Source organism: Alternaria conjuncta (assembly GCF_024043145.1).
Source record: "Alternaria conjuncta strain BMP 0040 chromosome Unknown scaffold_4, whole genome shotgun sequence".
NCBI classification, from domain to species: domain Eukaryota; kingdom Fungi; phylum Ascomycota; class Dothideomycetes; order Pleosporales; family Pleosporaceae; genus Alternaria; species Alternaria conjuncta.
Genome location: NW_026250093.1, coordinates 1581046 through 1602216, shown reverse-complemented (window position 1 = coordinate 1602216; position 21171 = coordinate 1581046). Strand labels below are relative to the sequence as shown.

General features: G+C 53.4%; 8 protein-coding genes across 8 annotated transcripts; 6 read left to right on the top strand and 2 right to left on the bottom strand.

The window, feature by feature from the left end:
- Nucleotides 1-618: 618 nt before the first annotated feature.
- On the top strand, nt 619-1208 carry J4E85_003390 (uncharacterized protein; the record flags this gene model as incomplete). The annotated part of the gene is made up of 2 exons (XM_051467658.1): nt 619-744; nt 798-1208. 2 exons carry the CDS (start codon nt 619-621, stop codon nt 1206-1208), a joined length of 537 nt encoding a protein of 178 aa, XP_051328817.1.
- Nucleotides 1209-1671: 463 nt separating this feature from the next.
- J4E85_003389 (uncharacterized protein) lies at nt 1672-2697 on the top strand (the record flags this gene model as incomplete). Its single annotated transcript, XM_051467657.1, has 2 exons — nt 1672-2062; nt 2129-2697. The coding sequence occupies 2 exons, from the start codon at nt 1672-1674 to the stop codon at nt 2695-2697; spliced, it is 960 nt and encodes a 319-aa protein (XP_051328816.1).
- Nucleotides 2698-3044: 347 nt separating this feature from the next.
- On the top strand, nt 3045-3576 carry J4E85_003388 (uncharacterized protein; the record flags this gene model as incomplete). The annotated part of the gene is made up of 2 exons (XM_051467656.1): nt 3045-3245; nt 3304-3576. The coding sequence occupies 2 exons, from the start codon at nt 3045-3047 to the stop codon at nt 3574-3576; spliced, it is 474 nt and encodes a 157-aa protein (XP_051328815.1).
- Nucleotides 3577-3740: 164 nt separating this feature from the next.
- J4E85_003387 (uncharacterized protein) lies at nt 3741-5775 on the bottom strand (the record flags this gene model as incomplete). Its single annotated transcript, XM_051467655.1, has 3 exons — nt 3741-5219; nt 5267-5406; nt 5460-5775. 3 exons carry the CDS (start codon nt 5773-5775, stop codon nt 3741-3743), a joined length of 1935 nt encoding a protein of 644 aa, XP_051328814.1.
- Nucleotides 5776-7571: 1796 nt separating this feature from the next.
- J4E85_003386 (uncharacterized protein) lies at nt 7572-9476 on the bottom strand (the record flags this gene model as incomplete). The annotated part of the gene is made up of 1 exon (XM_051467654.1): nt 7572-9476. One exon carries the CDS (start codon nt 9474-9476, stop codon nt 7572-7574), a length of 1905 nt encoding a protein of 634 aa, XP_051328813.1.
- Nucleotides 9477-10891: 1415 nt separating this feature from the next.
- On the top strand, nt 10892-12873 carry VAC8 (Vacuolar protein 8; the record flags this gene model as incomplete). Its single annotated transcript, XM_051467653.1, has 7 exons — nt 10892-10934; nt 10986-11071; nt 11122-11242; nt 11295-11408; nt 11455-11700; nt 11750-12499; nt 12545-12873. 7 exons carry the CDS (start codon nt 10892-10894, stop codon nt 12871-12873), a joined length of 1689 nt encoding a protein of 562 aa, XP_051328812.1.
- Nucleotides 12874-13443: 570 nt separating this feature from the next.
- J4E85_003384 (uncharacterized protein) lies at nt 13444-15497 on the top strand (the record flags this gene model as incomplete). Its single annotated transcript, XM_051467652.1, has 3 exons — nt 13444-13709; nt 13764-14169; nt 14199-15497. 3 exons carry the CDS (start codon nt 13444-13446, stop codon nt 15495-15497), a joined length of 1971 nt encoding a protein of 656 aa, XP_051328811.1.
- A 576-nt stretch (nt 15498-16073) lies between these two features.
- J4E85_003383 (uncharacterized protein) lies at nt 16074-20142 on the top strand (the record flags this gene model as incomplete). Its single annotated transcript, XM_051467651.1, has 4 exons — nt 16074-16525; nt 16889-17092; nt 17145-17910; nt 17959-20142. 4 exons carry the CDS (start codon nt 16074-16076, stop codon nt 20140-20142), a joined length of 3606 nt encoding a protein of 1201 aa, XP_051328810.1.
- Nucleotides 20143-21171: the final 1029 nt, after the last annotated feature.

The window sequence follows — 21171 nt, the reverse complement described above, 5'->3', positions numbered from 1 at the left end:
CGTGTTGCGCGGGATAGCCATGGAGGCAACGAGTACAGGTACCGTTGAAGGTGAGATATAATCTGGACCTAGTGCCGGGCTTGCGCTGTGTCGATATGTACCGAATGGGAAACTTTCCATGGTTGACAGAGGCGTGGGGCAGGCGATGTACGCGGCATCTACTTAGGTACCCAATAACGAGGATTTCCCTACACACCCCACATATTGCTAGCACTTTGGGGCATTGCTAAACATTATGTTTATAGGTGTTTATGGCGTCGGTCAGCGGTTTGGCTGTTGAGGACGTGGAGATGATCTTTCATCGTCTTGGTCAGCTAAAGTGGGCCCATTCGCGTTCCGTGGAGTAGCCGCCGCAGTTCGTCATGACTTTCCGCGTGCACATGGATCCTTCGCATTGCCCAGCTGCGCCCAGGACGTTACGACCACGATCAGCAAAATGTGGAGCAGTAGCGGTTTGATACGAGGAAAGAAGTCTTGGGGCCGCGCCTGAATTCTTGGGTGTGCCACCGAAGGCGCGCAGTTGATGTCCTACACCACAACACATTCCGCTCTCTATCAACTCTACGATCGTTTTTCGCATACACCCTCGCTAGTACATATCGCATCATCTATCAGATCATGTTTGCGAAAACAGGGCTTCTTCTACTGACCGCAGCGGCGGGAGTGGTGAGAGGCGACTTCATGGTCTACACCGAACCGCCAATTCCCACGTCCGCCATCCCAACCTTCGCCAACCCATCTGAAGTACGCTGAACGCAAATCTGGGGGTCCCTACCGCCGTACTGACAATTAAGCAGGCCCAGGAATGGACGACCTCAGTCTTCCTCAATGCGCAGATAGCCTACGGTCGCTTCACGGAATCCCTCGGCGAGCCCTACCAGTCCTCTCTCACATCCGCGCGCTCCGAAATCGACGCCTTTGTCAGCACCGCCTCGAATTACAGCATTCCAGCTGAAGTCACCATGGCCGACGAGACCCCCACATACTTCTCCAAGCCAGATTGGTATACAGCCCTGCCGAGTGCGGCGAGGTCGTTCAAGGAACAACAGGTCAGCGATCAGTTCAGCATCGTGAGGAACGTTATTGCGGCGAGGGCTACCTCTACAACCGGTTCCGAGGGAGCCGCGATGCCGACTGCACTTGCTGGACAGTGGCTGGGGGCTGAGTTCGGCGTCATGGCTGCGGCGGCTGCGGCCGCCTTCTTGTGAAGAACACAAGAATTTGACCATGGGTAGATCGCATCTACACGAATAGACTTCTAGACTGCAATTGTACCCAGGAGGTACGCGTCACGACTATGGATCATGCTATACAATGGATATATGGCGCGAAGAATGCCAATGAGCGCACCTGTGCTTCCAATGTGCAGTCAATATGGAGTCCATCTACCATGCTATGCATTGATCAGCGTAGTCAAACCAGAGATGTGACATGCTAGCACATCAAGCCAAGTTGACGTACGCCCGTCGAATCCTTTGTGAAAAACACACCAATCACGCACGTCGCTATACGCAGATGGCCCACTCATGACTATGCATTCTTGGCGACAATGGCATGCCAATCTAAGAGAAATAGACTATAAGAGTCTGTAAGAGGGCATATAGAAGATCCTAGGAGAGGTAAAGCAGTCAGTCTTGCTCTAGTAACAAGGAGTCCATTCCTCTTTCCACAATGCCGACTTCCGAGTCAACCCACACACCACGACTCCGTCCTTTCTCAGTTCACGTCCACCCCATTCCTCCGATCGAACCAAAGACATGTGCATACGAGCGCTGCCATTCCAACTCGGCCAAGTGCAGCAACGCCTTGGTCTTCCTCGGCGGACTGGGCAGCGGTCCGCATACAACCCCCTACCTAGGACCTTTAAATGACGCATTGGAACGTGCGAGTTTGAAAGATGGAAACAGCGTGCACTATAGTATCTGGGAGCTGAGAATGCGAAGTACTTATACAGGGTTCGGATATGGAAGCCTGAAGGAAGATGCCGAAGACTTGAAGGAGTTGGTGCAATATTTGAAGGAGATTGAGAAGAAGAAGATTGTCTTGACAGGGAGTTCAACTGGTGAGTCTGTTCCACTGAGATGAGATGCTCTTCTTCGGGTTTTGCTAGTTACTAACGAGTAAGAAGGATGTCAGGCCATCATGACATACGCAACTACCCTGCCAGCGCCTCCCCTGGTTGACAGCTACATTTTGCAAGCCCCAACTTCAGATCGCGAAACAGCTGGACTGCTCATGCCACAAGACCTCCTCTCCACCAGCCTCAAGCACGCCGAAGCTCTCATTGCTAAAGGGGAAGGAAAGACTATCATGCCTAGCTCCTTCATCCCACCTATCATTACATCTCCCATAACAGCATACCGCTGGCACTCTCTAGTCTCTGTGGGAGGCGACGACGACTTCTTCTCTTCCGATCTACCAGTTTCCGTTCTCCAGTCCACATTCGGCAAACTGGATAAGCCGACGTTGATTCTGATGTCAGAGAAGGACGAGATGGTCCCCTCGACTGTAGACAAGGAAGCTTTGCTCAAGAGGTGGATTGATACGATCCCAAACGGTTTGGCGAGTAAGCAGTGTCAGGTCATTCCATTGGATGCTGACCATGAACTTTCTGGTGATGAGGCCATGCGTTACTTCATCGAGACGGTTGTCCAGTTTCTCCTTGAAATTGATGAGAAATCAGTTGGACAATCATGAAGATAGTCAAAGTAATGAATATCGAACGCATCGATCCTCCAACGCAATATCCCCAAGGTCTCTTCTCGCTAAAGCATAACACCACTCATTTCACCCCTGCTCCTCGTCACGGTCAAAATGACGTCAGTGGCCCATCTGCACTCCACCCACCCATTCATCTCACCTTCCCGTCGTGCATGCGCATCTAGCAACCCCGCTATGTCATGCATCTTGTTTTCCAGGTTTCTGGTTCAACAAATACACTATTTAATCGCTAATCTCTAGTCTATGTTCTTTCTTTTGACGATACCCAGCGCACATACATCATCACATATTAGCGACTACCGGAGCCAACGCTAGCACCCAACATGGGTATACCGTACTCCCGCCAAATCAACGCTGCATTCGAACAAGTAACACCACTCGTAGCGGCCGGCTTCAAAGTCCTCCGTACAACACGCGATATCTCCATCTTGCTTGCCGTCATCCAGGTTCTTACCGTCATCCTGTTGGGATTCATTCTCGTTGCGCTCGTCTTGCTGCTATACTGCGTGAATCCGGATCTGGAGGTTGGTATTTCCTTCTGGGATATCGGAGCCAATGATTTTGGATGCTAACACTATGTAGGAAGAAAGAAAAGCCATCGTTACGCCATGGCTCCGGTACTTCGCTAGTATAACGTTATGGTCGATATTCAAGACCTTGTTTTCTACGGTGGTCGTGATGGGGCTTGCAGCAGCGGCGACATGGCACTTTTTCGTGGCGAAGCAGTGGGTGGAGGATGTGGAATACGACGCGAATGTCGACGCTGATAAGGCGTTGTCGGACTTGGAAGGAGAAGGCGAAGTCGAAGGTGGCGGCAATGGGGGAAAGAAGGGAAAAGGTAAGGGGAAGAAGTAGGCCGAAAGTTCGTGGGAAATGACAATCATGTGATTTGTTCAAGAAACCCTGTATTGACAAGGACACCACTCCGGGTCTACTTGACTACCGCAGACAACATACTCACGGCAGTGAATAACACACTCGCCGGTATGTCTCCAAGAGCCACATCGATGTGGAACAACCTACAAAACCCTCTTCCTCGCGCTAAACCCCTCACTATCAAGCAACAACAGCGCAAACAAACCGCCCATAACCGGTCGAGCCTTGAAATCAATACCTGGAGGTTGTGTTCCATCATTTGTCTGATAGAGGTCGGTAAAAGGGTGTGAGTTGGGCGTCTCATTCACCCACTTCGCCAGATCCCCAATAAACATATCCCTCGTCTCCTTACTCGCTACCGCAGCACAGAAGATCTCCCAGTCAGACTTTGTGTAGTAACGATTCCGAGTATCGAGGGGTACGCCGTACTTTTCCTTGATGGTGGGGTAGAAGGCAGATTGTATGTCGTAGATTTCTTGGGGCACGAGGTTGAGCCCGAGGAGACGGTCGTTGTAGAGATTGTATAGCAGACCGTGAGTGGTTTCGTTTCCGTAATTGAGGATAGAGTGAGGTGGGTTGTCAGCCTTGTTGATGCCGAGATCGATCCAGCGGGTGATGTAGTCGTGGGCAATGGCGGTGTAGTTATCTGCGTCTGCTGTTTCGCCGATGATGCGCGCCATCTGGGACATGGCTTCAAGCCCGATGATGCCTTTGAGTGCGAGGTTGGTTTGGTTGGCGAGTGCGCCCGCGAAGTCGTCGGTAGAGAGTTGATCGGCTGGAAGGAGGCTTTCTTCTACAAGATATTCGGTCCATTGCTTGAGGATGGGGTAGTGTTGGGTGATGTAGTCGGTGTTGCCGGATAGCTGGACGTAGGCGAGCATCATGAACATGTGGTTTCCGCATTCTTCCAGCGGCATGTGTTCGTCCAGACCGTCTGGGTGGCCGGTAGCGTTGGGGTAGTGCGCTCCTAGATCATGTATAGCGAACTTGTTTGGATAGTGTCCGCTTTCCTGGTTCTCGAAGTGCGGATCAAGCAACAGCTTGACCAATTCTGGGTTGGTATAGTAGAAGATTGGGGTAGCAGGGTAGATGACGTCCACAGTCTGCATATTTCCGTTGGACGAGATCTCCTTGAGAAAGAGGTAATGCTTGTCCTGAGTGCCGACAAGCTGAGTGGCACCGAATGCCTGACGAGCAGCTAAGCTAGTCAGGATAGCGTAATCATCTCCTGCAGCTGCTTTGGAATCCTTAGAGATCTTGTCGTCGAGCTCCGTAGAGAGTCTGTTGGACTCCTGGTAGTCTTTGTAGAAGAAAGAAAGGGCGGCGAGATCGTCCTGAAAGTAGCTTTTCCAAAGTGATGGCACGTTCTTGAGGCCGTCGGCGCCCAGAAACTGTATAGCGTCGTCTTGACATAGACCGATAGTATACAGCTGGCTTTTCACGTCAGACCCGACGGAACCCATGTTTAGAGCGTATCCAAACACGGGCCACTCAGCGTTAATTGGTCGGAATTCGGAGTCTTCCGCGTTGTTGAGGCTTCCATCATTGTCAAAGGCATCGCGAACTTCAGAGTCTGCGCCGGACTTGTACGTAAGACCTTCGACTGCTTCTGTAGAATAATACTGCTAATGTCAGATCATGATTCCATGCCCTTTGGTGGTTTACTTACCCAATTACCCCACTCTGCGCGGTCGTTGACCTCACTCAAAGACTGTTGGTTTTGCTTCCAGATCTTGTGATAGCCGATACCATCTGATGTAGTACCGTAACTCCACTCAGCCACAGCAGCGACATCACCAGACGTCCATTCTATCTGCATGTCAACTCAAGCGCACGTTTAAAAGGGAGTGAGAGATGCTCACCAGCACTGATATCTGTGTAGATCTGCACGTCATGTTGGGAGCCGTCTAGAGACGAGACCTCGACGTTCATGTACGAGAAGATAAGAGATTGACGCTTGAAGTCATTTGGAGTCAGTGGTGACATGAATGTAACCTTGAGCTGAAGGGTATCGCCTGCGGTGATGGTGAAGATGCTCTTGGTAGACGTGTACTCGTATGATGTCTGATTGGCGAAATCGTTGTAGCCGTCGGGTTTCCCCATCCAGACAAAGGTATTGCCATCGACTTTAACCAAGCCAGTCCATCCTAGAATCTGACCACTGCTTAATGTCAACATGTATCCAACACGTAGCGTCGAGAGGGATCTTACGTCCAGAATGATGGCCACTGGCCTGGAAGATAGCCTCCATTTCCTCCATCACTACCGGCAGGAAACCACGTGCTGAGATATGGACTCTTGACGGCCAGTGGTAGGGAGGGTGGACGAGCTGGAGTGAAGGTCGAGCTAGATTGTGCAGCAGTAGTAAGAAAGAAGGTGCACAGCACACTAAGAATGGGAAGATACATCTTCAAGCATGCAAAATATTGATACCGGGCATGCGCGCAAACTTAGGGTGAGATGGAATACGAAGGTTATATAGACACGAAATCCCGAGTCGATCTTCCGTTGGTATTACCTCGTGCTCCCTGCAGCTAGCAATGAAAGATGCAGGCACCGGTGCGTGAAAATGGCCATTTCGTTTGTCGAAGGGGCCGTGATGTTTGTTGACAGCTCTACGGTCAGCACTAGCTTGGATTTAACGTTCAAGTGACGATACAAATGTCAGGAAGAGTTACGGGCGAACCTAAACAGCATGGGCGTAGCACCGAACCTTTTTAATATTACACCACGTGGGGAAACTTTAGTGTCACCTTACATTGTAGGCAACAAGTCCATGAAGCTCACTGACAAGGCTTTTTATCGGTGGCCAAGACTCTTGGTTAGTTTGGGATATGCGGTGGTTGACCGCATCCGCAGAGGTACGCCTGACGTGCATCATAAGGTTATGCCAGGCTAGCTAGCGTCTGTGAGTACAAGGCTGATCAGTCCTCGAGACATGATGTCGGACTCCTGGTAATCAGTCGGTGAAATCAGGCGACCTTTTTCATTGCACTCCACGAGCGTCAAAACGAGGCCTTGCCTGATTTGGTAGAGCATCCACCACGCGCAATTAGAGGCGCTAAACAACGGTTTGCTTCCAGGACGGCAGGAGTGGCGACGTGAGTTGGCGCTGGCAGATTCACGATCCTCGTGATGCGACTGCTGCGGTGTTGATGAGCGACGAAGCACCGGTGTCCAGTAGTAGAGAGTACGAGTGACGTTGAACCGCGGGTCTGGAAGGAGTGGTACTTACAGTACACGAGTGCACTGCTAGCGTTGTAACCGTTTGGATAAGGAAGGAGCTAGAGCACTCGCAGCGCAAAACCATATGTGGGTGTGAGATACCCGAGCAGAGCCAGCCACGATAGCGCAACGCCGTCCGTGCTTGAAGCAAAATGTGTGGATGCGACGGAACGTGTGGGTGTCGTACTGCGGGGAAGGCGTGCGCGGATCCGGAAAGTGCCATCGACATGCTTGCAGGTTCTGTATCGGGGGTTACCACCGGTCCAACGCGGTAGCACGAAGACCACGACTGCACGTCTTTTGGACAACGTTGCCACGTTGTGTACGTTAGTTGTCAAGTACCATGTGAGCACAACAATCATGAGACAGACAAGGCTTGTGAGTAGTGACAATACATTGCAGAAAGCTCATCAAAGTATGAGGTCGTATAAGCCGCTGATAGTCGCCTGCGGGCATGACAAATAATGGAGTCTGCGGTGGAAACCACGCTCATCTGGCAGCCAAGTAAAGTACAATGCATCATGAGACCATCCATCCTTTGACCCAACCATTGATAAGAAAACGCCGGGAAGACCAGGATCATGAGTGGAATAATAGTGCAGGGTATCCAAAAGCCAACGGAAGTGACTGAATCGCAGAATGCCGGATGATAAGCGAACACCAAGTATGAGCAAGAAAAAACGCAATGCAAACCGGGTATCCAAGGCCTGTCCAACACCAAACGTAACTCGTACAAAAAAATCATCAGCTCATGACTCTGCAACCCATGAGCGAGCCACGTGCTCGAAGCGTTGCTCGCAGTCGCGCAACAATGCGCACTCCAGGATATCATGGACATTCCAGCGCTTTCCAACGTCAGCCTCAAGGCAGCCCCTGACTAATGCGAGGGCATCGTCGATGTTGCCTGCTTGGGCCGACTCTGCGTTACGTATGAGATCCGCGTCCCATTCGCAGTTTTTGATCTTCTCAATGGTCTTGATGTCGAGGCCGTCATTGAAAGGTAGAGTCGCGGTGAGTAAAGCGAAAACAACTACACCAAACGCCCAGATGTCCGCCGCAGGTGAGAATACAGGTCCAGGTGTATTGAACAACTCAGGAGCCGCATACTGTAGGCTACCAGCGATAGAAGTACTAGTCTCCGCGGGGCCTATGTTCTGGTTGTCACCGATCGAGTGTGGCTCGGGACCATCGCGCTGGTCGCTAACAATGAAGTCTGCCATGCCAAAATCGCAAAGGAGAAGATCGCCGCCGTCTTTTTCAGCGTCGCTTACGGTCATGTCGAGAAGACAGTTCTCGAGCTTGATGTCGCGATGTACAACCTGGACGTCGTTGTGCAGGTAGCGCATGGCTGACGCCAGCTGATAGGCATAGCGCTTCACCAAGTGAGCTGGTAGTCCGCTCTTCTTTTGGCGGCGTGTGTCGCGGATCAGGTCGAAGAGAGTCCCGCCCTTGTTCAGCCTGGTGATGCAGAAAGTGGCATAGTCGGTGGTGTATACCCTGAGGAGGGGAAGAATATAGGGGTGCCGTAGGAAGCGCCAGATCTCCACCTCATGGTCGAACTGCGTCTGGATCTGTTCGTTCTCAATTTCAGACTTGTCCTGTTGCAGCCTGCGCACAATCTTGACAGCATCGATGACAGGTTTGCCGTTCTCCATGCTTGTAACCTCCTTCACGACGCTGAAGCCACCATAGCCAATCTGTTTTCCAATAATGTACTCGCTGTCATAGCCAATGCCTTGGCCTTCGTCGTCTGGCTCGGGCGCCTTGATTGGGGCCTCGGACGCCTTGTAACGCGCCAGGAAAGAGGCAGCCGGTGACATGGACGACAGAGAACGGCCGGAACGGGCAGACGATCGACGGCTAGTCCTCTTCAGACTGCCATCTTCGCCAATCTCCGATCTCCAGCTCTTGGTCCGAGGTGGGCCGCCGCGGCGCGGAGAGGGCGAGAAGAGGGGAAACTCCATGGGGGAGGTGGCAGGCATTGGCGAGAGCATGTACTCGGACGGCGCCTCGAGGGGCGTTTGCGCCTCGTCTAGCGGCGGCGAAGCGGTAGCATCAGACGTCAAGGATGCGACTTGGTCGCGGTACTCGGAGTCGTTGGCCAGGTCGTCTACGGTGGACTGGGCGAGTGGGTATCGGGACTCTCCAACGCGGTACTGCATGTTGCGGCGCATGGTGTAGGGCATCTCCATGTAGTCTTGCTGCGAACCATCCGAGTAGCTTCCATTCTCGGGTGTGCGTGAATGCGACTGCCGTGAAGACTTGGGCACGGGCACGCCCAGGCCGACGCCCTCTCCCGTGTCGAGCCGGACTTCATTGTTGAAGCTGATGCTCGTCTTTCGCTGCCTGAATTTGGCTACAAAATCCTCGTCACTTCCGCTGCTGCCTACAGCCAGGGAGCCCTCATCGTCGGACTCGGCGCGCAAGTCGGCGCCATGGTGGTCACGCGTAGGGAAAGAGGCGCGCGAGATGTTCTGCGGTTCTGCAGCAGCGAATTCGGCGGTTAGCTGGGACTGGCCATGGTGGTTGTGCGGGGACTGTTTACGGGCTAGAGGCGCGAAAGATGCAAAGGTGGAAGCGACGGGTTTGTGGGGAGTCGAGGTGTCGAGTTTGAGCTTCTGGAAAGTGTGTGAGGGTTCTGAAATTGGGGCCATTAAACCGGTTCACAGTGAGAGCAAACCTCTTTTTACACCGGCGAGCGGGTGTATTATGTGTGCGGCGATCGTGGGGTGAGTCGCGCGGCGAAGGGCGAAACCGGGAAGTAAAGTAATAAGATTATGTTCGGGCTTGGTGACAGCGGAGTGCTAGCGGAACGAGGAAATTGCACGCGCGCCGAGCCACGGTATGCCTGGGGAAATTGCTCGGGGTGGCAATTGATTGATGGATCTGGGGTGTAGTTGATTGAGGAGAAGGGCAGAAGTGGGAAAGGAGGGCATAGTTCTTTGTCCAGAATATTGCTTCTGGTCCTCCGCTCGGAGCCTCCCCCACGCATGTTGTTAATAGGCGGCCGTCAGCGGAGGCGCGGGCGCAGAGGCACGTGAGCGGCCGTGAACCAGCCATGCAGTTATGCGCGCCTATGGGACGCGTTCGCAGGGTAATCTGCTGCTTTTGCGCATAGCGAGTGGGTGCTCGGTGAAGATTCTGGGCAGTCTAGCGTAGTAGGTGTGCTGGATGATCCATGGGATAGCAGATAGCCAAGCAGCCGTCGCCGCATCGCGACGGGTAGAGGGCGAGGAGAGCGGCTACCCCGCACAGAGGCTCTGCAGCGAGCTGCGCAGCACCATGGCTTCATTCATGAGGTTTGGCAGGCGGTGATAACAGTGACAGAGGACGTGGGGCGCGTCCGACAGATGGCCTGCATGGCGGGCCGCTAGACCGTACATGACGCCGGGCGTTGCAAAGGCGAATAAGGCAGCATGAGGGCCATAATTGTGACCTGGCCGGCGCATTGTTGGTTGTACACGTCAAACGGCCGAAACATGACGTTGCGGTCGCCGTGAAGCTCGACGCGGTTGGCTCGTCACGGCGGCCAGCAAGAGGCATTGCCCGGGGTCCCTGTCTGCATCGCTGGACCCTTCAAGCCGCGCCGACTTGACCGAGTTGACGATAGCGGAGGCAGGGAAGCTTGGAATGCACATATACATCATCTTATAGGGTTGCTGGGATCGTTGCGATAGGGCCTTGGAAGAGCGCGAACGCCCGCGCAACTGCTCGAGGGTCGCATCGCAGCCAGAATACACACTGCACGCACGCATCCACGCGGCTCTCTGCTGTCAAATTGAAGTCGTCTTCACGTGAAGCTGGCTAGCTCGACGCTTGTTGACTGACTGCATGCACGGGCGACGCTGCCGCCCGCCTAGCACACCTCCAAGTTCCATCTGCCAAGCTCGATTCAACACCCTGGGGCGGGTGACAACATCACCAAGCTCATCAACCCATCGCACCGGCCCAATCTGTCTCCCGTCGCCAGCTGCACGCATTCTTCACTGCGCCACCGCATTGTTGGCTGAACCTGCAGACCCGACACCAGCTTCACTCGGCCGGACTGCGACCGTCTGCGCCTCCAGCCATGGGCGTCTCCGACCTCTGCTACCGATTCTTCTGCTGCGGCGGTCAGTCGACCCAAATCTTCGCCGTGGGAGCTTGCTGACAAAATCTGACAGGCCGCTCGAGAGACAGCATATATGACCCAGTGCTGGCCGACAGCGAGCGGGAAGCTGTTGCCGACCTGCTGGGCTTCCTCGAGAACGTACGCTGCCCACCGCCTCTGCTACAGCTGCTCCATGCTAACTTGCACAGCGAGCCGAGACCGACTTCTTTTCTGGCGAACCCCTCCGCGCGCTGAGTACGCTGGTATACTCGGACAACATCGATCTCCAGCGGTCCGCAAGCTTGACATTTGCCGAGATAACAGAGCGAGGTACATGACCCGGCACCACACCTACATGCAGCATCTAACACCATCCGTCCAGATGTCAGAGAGGTCGACCGAGACACCCTGGAGCCTATTCTGTTCCTGCTCCAGAACCCCGACATCGAAGTGCAGCGTGCAGCGAGTGCCGCCCTAGGCAATCTGGCGGTAAACAGTACGTTCACACCCTACATCCTCGACGCGATGACTAACCATCGCAGCCGAGAACAAGGTAGCCATTGTCGCACTGGGAGGTCTTGCGCCATTGATCAAGCAGATGAACTCGCCCAACGTCGAGGTGCAATGTAACGCCGTCGGGTGCATCACCAACTTGGCTACACACGAAGACAACAAAGCGAAGATCGCACGCTCCGGCGCACTGCAGCCTCTCACAAGACTAGCAAAGTCCAAAGACATGCGCGTGCAGAGGAATGCCACCGGCGCGCTGCTGAACATGACGCATTCAGGTAAGATGCTCGCAGTGTTTCATCATGCTTTGCACTGACACGGTACCAGACGACAACCGACAACAGCTCGTGAACGCTGGCGCTATTCCCGTCCTCGTTCAGCTGCTATCCTCGTCCGATGTCGATGTCCAGTACTACTGCACCACAGCTCTCAGCAATATCGCTGTCGATGCAAGCAACCGCGCCAAGCTGGCACAGACTGAGGGCAGGCTGGTTGGCTCCTTGGTACACCTCATGGAGTCGTCCTCGCCCAAGGTGCAGTGCCAGGCTGCACTCGCTCTCCGTAACCTAGCATCGGACGAACGCTACCAGCTCGAAATTGTGCGCGCTCGTGGTCTACCCTCCCTCCTCCGCCTGTTGCAATCGTCCTACCTACCGCTTATCCTATCCGCCGTCGCATGCATACGAAACATCTCCATCCACCCTGCCAACGAATCGCCCATCATCGAAGCTGGCTTCCTCAAGCCTCTCGTAGATCTGCTCGGCTCCACCGATAACGACGAGATCCAGTGCCACGCAATCTCCACCCTGCGCAACCTCGCAGCCAGCTCAGACAAGAACAAGCAATTGGTTTTGGAGGCGGGTGCCGTGCAGAAATGCAAGTCGCTCGTGCTCAACGTGCGACTCCCGGTTCAGTCTGAGATGACGGCAGCAATTGCCGTTCTTGCCCTTAGTGAGGAGCTCAAGCCCCATCTACTCAACCTGGGCGTCTTCGATGTACTCATTCCACTCACCGAGTCGGAGAGCATCGAGGTTCAAGGGAACAGCGCGGCCGCTCTGGGAAACCTGTCTTCCAAGGGTAAGTCTAACTCGTCGCTACTACAATCATCGCTAACAAGTACAGTCGGTGATTACTCGATATTCATCCAGAACTGGACGGAACCCGCAGGCGGAATCCACGGTTACCTCCGCCGCTTCTTGGCGAGCGGAGACCCAACCTTCCAGCACATCGCGATCTGGACACTGCTGCAGCTACTCGAATCGGAAGACCAACAGCTGATGGAGCACATTGGCAAATCGAACGAAATCATCGACATGGTGACCGAGATTGCCGAGCGCAACATCGAATCGGACGATGAGGACAACGAAGATGGCGAGGGCGAAGTCGTCACCCTCGCACGCAGATGTCTTGAGCTGCTTGGCAAGAGCCCCAAAACTCTCGTCGAAGGATAGAGAAGAGTTGGATCGCATCTTATACCCTGTTTATCGGTTGTTCATCGCGTTGGCACTCTTGCTCGTATCCGCCATATTCCGGTTCTCTGCTAATGCGTTCATGTTACACACTGCTTTTGGGCATCTTGGAGGCTGGCGTTCAGGGAGCACAATCATCCTCAGTATCTCTAGCGAGCATTGGCGGAGCGGGCTTTTCACATACATTGGCATGCACATAACTTACCACTACTCTTACCTGAGCATTCGACGCGGACAAATTTGTAATTGATAGAGTTGGATCGAGGCTTCGGTCGTCAGGAAATGAATTAGATGATGTTCCGAGACTCGTAGCTTTCGGTGATGACATGCTTGAGTGTGACTATGTGACCAGGTCCATTGCAAAATGAATAGTGAAAGGCGAGAGCATCCGCTTTTGCACCGACAGATCTTTGCCAGGGACTGGTCGAGGCCCCTCACCTAGACATGTGACGTCGCGTTGGAGCTAACTTTATCGATAGCCAAAATATTTGCGACCCTCAGTGTTGCGCGAGTCACCAAACACCACCAACTAGCTACACTCGAGTAACAGCAATGCCGCCAAAACCAAGAGGACGGGGAGCTAGTCGCGCTCGCGGCGCCGCAAGAGGAGGAGCAGTATCAGGGCGAGCCACGACTGGCGCGAGCGAATCCACAGATGCGACCCCGCAAAGCACAGCTGCCGCAGATGCCTCGGAAGCTGCTGCTGAGCCTGTGGTCCCCAAGCAAGAAGACGGCGATGCGAAACCAGTCGTTAGTGGTGATGGCGCGTCGGCAGTCATAGAGTCGCAAACCTCTGAGGCGCCTTCAGCGACTGCATCGTATGCTCTATTCCCCCATTTACTTTGACGGCAGTACTGATATATGTACAACAGGGCTGTCGCATCACCTCAACCTAGCGCAGAACCAACCACCCGCGCCCCAGTGCAAAGACTCGGCAGTCTCCAGGGCTCAGTGCCTCCTTCGCGATCTGCATCACCGTCTGTACGCGGCCGCGGCGGCACAACTCGAGGGAAGAGGGGCGTCAAAACCCCCGCCTTTACCGGGCGAAGGAGCAAAGAGGAGCGAGACGCGATCGCAAAAGAATTGGCAGCCCGCGACCGAGAAAGGACAAAGGAGCAGGTTGCAGCCGAAGCTAGGAAGCAGGCGGATGCTACAAGGGCAGCAAGACGAGAGGCCAGCAAACTGAAAAATGCCCGAGGTGGATTCAGTGGTGTTGCCAGTGGTCCATTCTCGTTAGGCAGCTCCAAGGAAGGCAAGTCACTCGCTCTGGCTATGGCTGTACATACTAACATTGAGTAGACAGGAAGAACAACCCGAATCGCGGATACTCTGGATTCGGATCAGGATCAGGCTCAAGAGCAGAGCGCGTCAAGAATGAGGACGGTAGCTATGGAGGATCCGGTTCCCGGACGGGTGGAGGCGGCGGTGGCGGAGGAGGAAGTGGAGGCGGTCCATCTATCAAGAGAGAAGACGGCGGCCTTGTGTCGTCTGATGAAGAAGACGAGGCTGATGTGCCGCGCAAGGACATCGACTTGATCGAAATCTCCTCCGACGAAGACGAAAGCAAACCCAAAAGCGCACCCACTTTACGCGGAGCAAGAACAGCGTTACCCGTACGTATCGGAAGGAAAGAGCACCAGGAACGGACATTTGGCATCAATACAGAGGCAAGCTCAGAGACTGCGGCGAAGATTTTGGAGCAGGCAGAATCGAGTGGGCAGTCACTCAAAGATGCTGCATCCGAACAAACAAGCCGGAAACCCAAGAGCAAACCGAAGGACATGGAGATCACAGGTTCGCGGAAACAGTTCAAGGGCGTCTGGCATGATTCGGAAGACTCAGACGTGGTTGTCAAGACTGAACCTACTAGTGAAGACGAGAACATGGTCGATGCCGAGCAGGTGGGCCAATCTGACGCTCCAGCCCAGCCCGCAGAGAAACAGGAACCACAGTCACCAGATGCCGAGCGAAAGCCTAAGCTCAGGAAGAAACCTATAGCAGAGCCTATCCTCCAAACCGATGAAGATCGCGCCGAATGGGCACGCTTCCAGTCGAATCTACGTCATATCCGAGCCGAGTTGGGTCCAGAAGAAGTACCACAGGTCGACGGGTCTGGCGATGTACCTATGGCAGACGCCGCCAGCACGGAGAAGAAGCCTACGGTACGAGACAACAACGTCTACCTGTTTCAAATACCACCCCTTATGCCTGCGGTGGAGCCACCTTCTATCAAGAAAGAAACCTCCGAACCTCAGCCCGCTCAACCGCCTGCGCAGCCATCTGTCAAGCCGGATCCAAAGATCAAACTCGAAGAGGGCAGCTTCTCCGACCCCTCTGCTAGATCAAGGGAGGGCGTACGATTCGGGAGTGGGTTGGTAGGAAAGTTGCGCGTGCATGAATCTGGCCGCACGACACTGGACTGGGGAGGCACAAGCTACGAGCTTACACCTGGACAAAAAGCCAGTTTCCTCCAGGAAGTTGCTAGCCTTAGCATCCGACCTGAAAGCGAGAGGACGGCGCCGGAAGACGGGGGCGATGCAACAAGTCTTGGTAGAGTGAAGGGAAAGTTCGTGGTGGTGCCAAACTGGGGAGAAATGTTAGGGTAGGGTTTGATTTGACCCAGGCGTTCGTGACATGCATATCCTGGCGCCACAGGGATCAGTCAAAGTTTATGGATTGTACATATGTAACTGCATCTCCCAGGACCGATATTGAAGTCCGCCACCAATCAGCAACAACTGCTTGAGATGAAGACAACGATTTGTACAAGAATGGGCGTTTTGCGTGAAACAGTAACTCGCAGCATTTCGCGCCTTGCTCCAATCGCCTCGGTAAGACTACCAAGGCGTGCATGCCAAAGTTCTAGACAATGGACGTAGCGTGGGGACGACGACGGACGAGGCGGATCTAGGTCACTGCTGCGTCAACTAGTCGCTCGGCCAGGAATCCCATGGTGGCAAGTAGCGAATTCCGAATTCCCATGACCGGCCGACTCGTGCACCTGCTTCCTGCTGCAACACCTGCATCTTCGCACACTGTAAGAGTACGGACTCATCTCAGCCACTGCATGCGATAGGAACGATATAATAACCTCCGGCGCGCTTTCGGCGCCTTCCCGCGACTATCCCCAGCATTCTCCACGCGCCATCCAATCACAGCATTGACGACGCAGATCTGCCACCATGGAAGCGGACATCCGGGAGCTATACGACAGCGACCCACGGCCAACCTTTATCGTCGACTGCCAAGCCCCGACTGCCATCATATATCATGTCAACACCGCCCTCCTCACAATTCAACATATCGCGTCATCGCTGCATTCACATTCCGCGCTGAGAGACTGGTGGGATCCTGCGAGTAGAGTTGCAGCACGCCATCAAAATGAGTTCCTGCATGGCCGATACAAATGGGCCAAATTCGCATGCAAGCGCTGGTTGATTGTCACCATCATCGAGCAGCCAGCGCCAAATGATGAACAGCATGGCCACCTGCAGGAGCCCGCGCAATTTGCCCGAGGGAGGCTACCCTCACCACGTCTGCAACCAGTGCCAGACACCATCTTTACCGTCAAAATTCAGTCGCCAGAATTACGCGCACATGTCGAACATATACGAAATGTCAACTGGTCTAAGACGTCACTTGGCCCGATCAGTTCCTGGGGTTATGAAGGTAAAGTAGCCATCACGAATAGCTCTCAAGATGTCTTGCTAACTTATTACTAGTATGTAGCTCCCTTGCTATGCTTTGCTAACGCAGTGCTGAGACATCTTACTATTCGTGCTAACAGCTTGATAGCTCAACGTTCTGGTCACCACACTGATGCTGGAAACGCGGCCAACGGCTCTCTTCCTTGGTCCCGAGCATACCATACTGTACAATCTCGCGTATGCCTCTGTTAGTGGCTCAAGGCATCCCGCTATCCTTGGTCAAAGTATTATTGATGCTTGGTATTTACTTCACGTGCACATACAATGATCAAACATCTAACTCGCTCCAGGCCTGAACTCGCCGATCCTGTTAGTGCCACGATGGCTCGCTCAGAGCAGACACGTTTCGCAGATGCTCCAGAAGAAGAGTATCATTTCATGGTTGAACGATTTGGCTTTGTAGAGGAAGCCTTCTTCATGTGGAGTTTGGTACCCCTTGTCGGTGTTCACATCGACGGCATGTACTCCATCGTGACTGAGGTGACGAAACAAAGGTAGGTATCCTGCATGTGTGCTACGAACGACAGACTGATTCACCGAGCATAGGTTGTTGGAACGACGTGTCGCTGCCCTGCTCAAAGTAGGCCAACTGACTAGCAAGGCAAGAAGCACCAAAAGTTTCTGGCACAGCTTGGCCGATGCCGTCAGGCCTTTCGAATACGATTTTCCGGCCGCCGTTTTATATTCACAGTGCGAATTACACGATATGGCGGAAACCGATATCTCGCCGAGAGGAGCACTTAGTAAATGTACGCTCGAATGGGCCATTGGCTACAAGCCTAACCACCCGGCCATACCTCTGCAGTTGGATCTCAGCAGCGATGACGGCTTAGCCCGCGCCATGCGAGATGCGGCAAGCGATGGGACCGCACTTATGTATCAGGAAAAGGAGGGTATATTGCCGCAGTCGCTATACCATGATCTCGAGAAGCGAGGCTTTGGAGATCCCCTGAAACATTTCATTGTTGTTCCGATCAGGACCTACGACGAAACTATAGTAGGGTACCTTCTTCTCGGCCTGAATACGCGGCGACCGTTTGACGACGAGTACAAGGACTGGATCAAGGTGTTCTCCAACTTGCTCGGTGCCTCTGCGGCCTCAGTAGCGCTTCACGAGGAAGAGATCAGGAAACGCGAACTCCAGGAAGAACAAGCTGCGAGGGATAGAGCAGTTCTCAATGCAGAAGTTGCGAATCTCACACTGGAAGCCAGTCACGTAGCTGAAAAGCTCCGCAACTTCCACGATATCGCGGACGAAGTTGGCCTGGGGTACTTTGAGATCGATGTCAATGGCATATTGCTTCATGCTAACGTAAGGACATTTCGTTCAGGAAACTGAATGCAACTAATATCAATTCAGGGAACGTACTTTGCTCAGACTGGCCACCGGAGAGACTTTCTCAAGGTCCCGGTATCGGCTTACAAGGAGTGCGTCTTTGAGGAGGACCTAGCTATGGTGGATAGCCAATGGAAGATGCTTGTATCCGGCGAACCGGCGACATTTGAGATACGATGGAAGCGACCAGATCAGAACCATCAGAGCGGAGAAGCTGCCGACGACGTTCTCTGGACATTGTCAGCATGTATGCCTATCAAAGGCGCAAACGGGCTTGTCACAGGCATATTTGGATGCAACACCGACATCAGTGCTCAAAAAGAAGCGACTAAATCCATACTGTTGCGATCGGAAGCAGAGCGACGTCTAGCTTCCTTTACGGAGCTCGTACCAGTGGGTTTATATCATCTCAACCCAGACTTGACGATGAGATATGTCAACGACCAGTGGTTCCGCATTACCGACCATCCCAAAGTGCCCATCGATCAAGTAGAGTGGCGAACTATTATCGATGACGATCTGATAGAGCGATGTGTCCATGAAGTCGAGGTCGCCAGGCGCAAACGAGGACCACATACCTTCACAATAAACCTCAAGAAGAGGTGGATGGGTCCTGACGGTATTGAGACACCCACTTGGATTCTTGTCAGCGAGACGGCGTATCCCGATGAGACTGTGACGGGAACAATGACTGATGTCAGTCACATGGTATGGCTTGAAGCTATTCAGAAGAACAGAGTCGGAGAAGCGCTCGAGGCGAAAAGGCAGCAGGAGAACTTCATTGACATGACGTCTCACGAGATGCGGAATCCATTGAGCGCGATGGTACAATGCGCAGACTCCATATACTCATCCCTGAACGAAATCAATGGACTCGCGAGCGGAGATACCTTGGCGTTACAACCTGTCATTCAAACACAACTAAAAAGCTTGATCAGCACCAGTATAGACGCAGTCGATACGATACAAGCCTGCGCTACGCACCAAAAGCGAATTGTGGACGACATCCTCACTCTGTCAAAACTGGACTCAAAGCTGCTGGTGATCAGTCCCACGGTGTTACAACCCTCGGCTCTTCTACAGGACGCCTACAAGATGTTCAAGGACGAGGCGAACAAAGCTCGCGTGAATCTGGAAGTAAGATGTGACTCGTCCATTGCGGATTTGAACATTGATTGGGCGATACTGGACCCCAGCAGAGTTCTACAGGTCCTCATCAACTTGCTCACCAACGCCATCAAGTTTACCCAAAGCCAAGAAATCCGCAAGGTTGAAGTAATCATGAGCGCATCACGCGAGGCAGAACATATACCCGATGTCGAGTATGTGCCTGAGGAAGCCGTCAGAAAAGATTTCCTGACACAGGCTGAATGGAACAACGCTGGCGAGCCGTTTTATCTACACTTTACTGTCAAAGATACAGGATGCGGTCTGTCTCCCGATCATAAAGCCAAATTATTCCTACGCTTTTCGCAGGCGACCCCAAAGACACATGTTCAGTATGGCGGCTCAGGCTTAGGCCTGTTCATCTCGCGCGAGCTCACCGAAATGCAAGGCGGAAACATCGGCGTATCCTCCGTTCACAATGTTGGGTCAACATTCACATTCTACATCAAATCACGGAGGGCAAAAGATCGAAGTGCCCTTTCAACCACAAATGGCCACAAGAAGAAAGACAGCCTGTCGAGTCGGTCCAAGGCTCAGATCATCCAGGGCGATACCAAATCCCCCGACGGAGCACTGCCTACCGCCGCCCCCATGGAGGATCAGGAAGATGGGATAGTAATCAATGACCACAAATACCACATTCTCATCGTAGAGGACAACCTCATAAATCAACGCGTCCTATCCACCCAACTCAAAAAGCTAGGACACACAATTCACGTCGCAAACCACGGCTTTGAGGCTCTCTCCCAGTTATCGCGCACGTCGTTCTCTCGGACACCAAGCGAAACACCGCCTCTTCCGCTCTCCGTCGTCCTCATGGACGTTGAGATGCCTGTAATGGACGGCTTGACCTGCACGAGGCGAATACGGGAGATGGAGAACAATGGCGAGTTGAGTGGGCATGTGCCGATTATCGCGGTCAGTGCGAACGCGAGAAGAGAGCAGATTGATATGGCGAAGGAGGCAGGCGTGGATGAGGCGATCTGTAAACCTTTTCGCATCCCAGAATTGGTGGCGTTGATCCGGGGACTGGGGGTTTGAGGGGAATGAAGTGGGCGGCGATGTGGCGTTGATCCCGAGGTTTGCTGCATTCAGACTATTATATCGTAGCAAGTACGTAGTATACAAATCAATGTATACTTCTACTCAAAACGTATGCTGTTGACTGCGACACACACTCTAGTCACGCCTAGTAGTGTGAGTCAAGGAGTCACACAATGCGCGCGTAGATCTAGATCAGGTCTGCCTACGGTACAGGCTTTCACGCCGCCGATGCCATGAATATAGTTCGCTGATGACGCATTCAACCACGATCAACGATTGAACCACCCAAAACCTCTATCGAAAAGCCCCCAAATTGCTTCCAGAACATGTGCATCTAGCGAATCTTAGTTTTGTGCAAACTTCAGCCGTATAGTGAGCCGGGTGGTCTCCCCCACACCTAGTGCGACTACCCTCAGACGCGTCCGAGCACGCGTCGTCCAGTCAACTAGTGGGGATCACTCGCGTAGTAACGCCATCGAGATCGCAAACCCGTACAAAGTATGTGTGGGATAAGGGAGCAAGTCAGGGGAAGGTGAGCATCGCATAGACGGAACAGCTTCAGACGCGTCCAACACGGTCTCACGACGCGTTCTCGGGCCAAAACATGTCCAACTCGGCGTGTGACGAGTCGAGTGGAACCAACCAGCCATCAGCGTCAGATCATTATCAGAGAAAATCTAATCTGATCCGAGGCCGGAACGAGCACGGCCAGATGGCAGCCAATGCAAGCGTCGAGACGGGCCTCGAGGCGGGCCAATCTGGGTTTCAAATGTATTTCCAAGCCTTTGTTCAGCCGCCAAATGCAGGACTAACTAGTCGCGGAAACGGCCCTTGCATGTTGTGGTGGGGAGACTCGACTCATAGCGCGTTGCGACGCGTCTGGCACAGACGGTTTTTACGTGAAAGCTCGTGGCTGGGCGACGCGCTGGAAGACGTTGACGATGATTGTCGACGACCACCAGACGGAAAGAACGCAATATGGGTATCGTTGGAATGCGCGCACTCGATTATGTAGTTAGGTACATT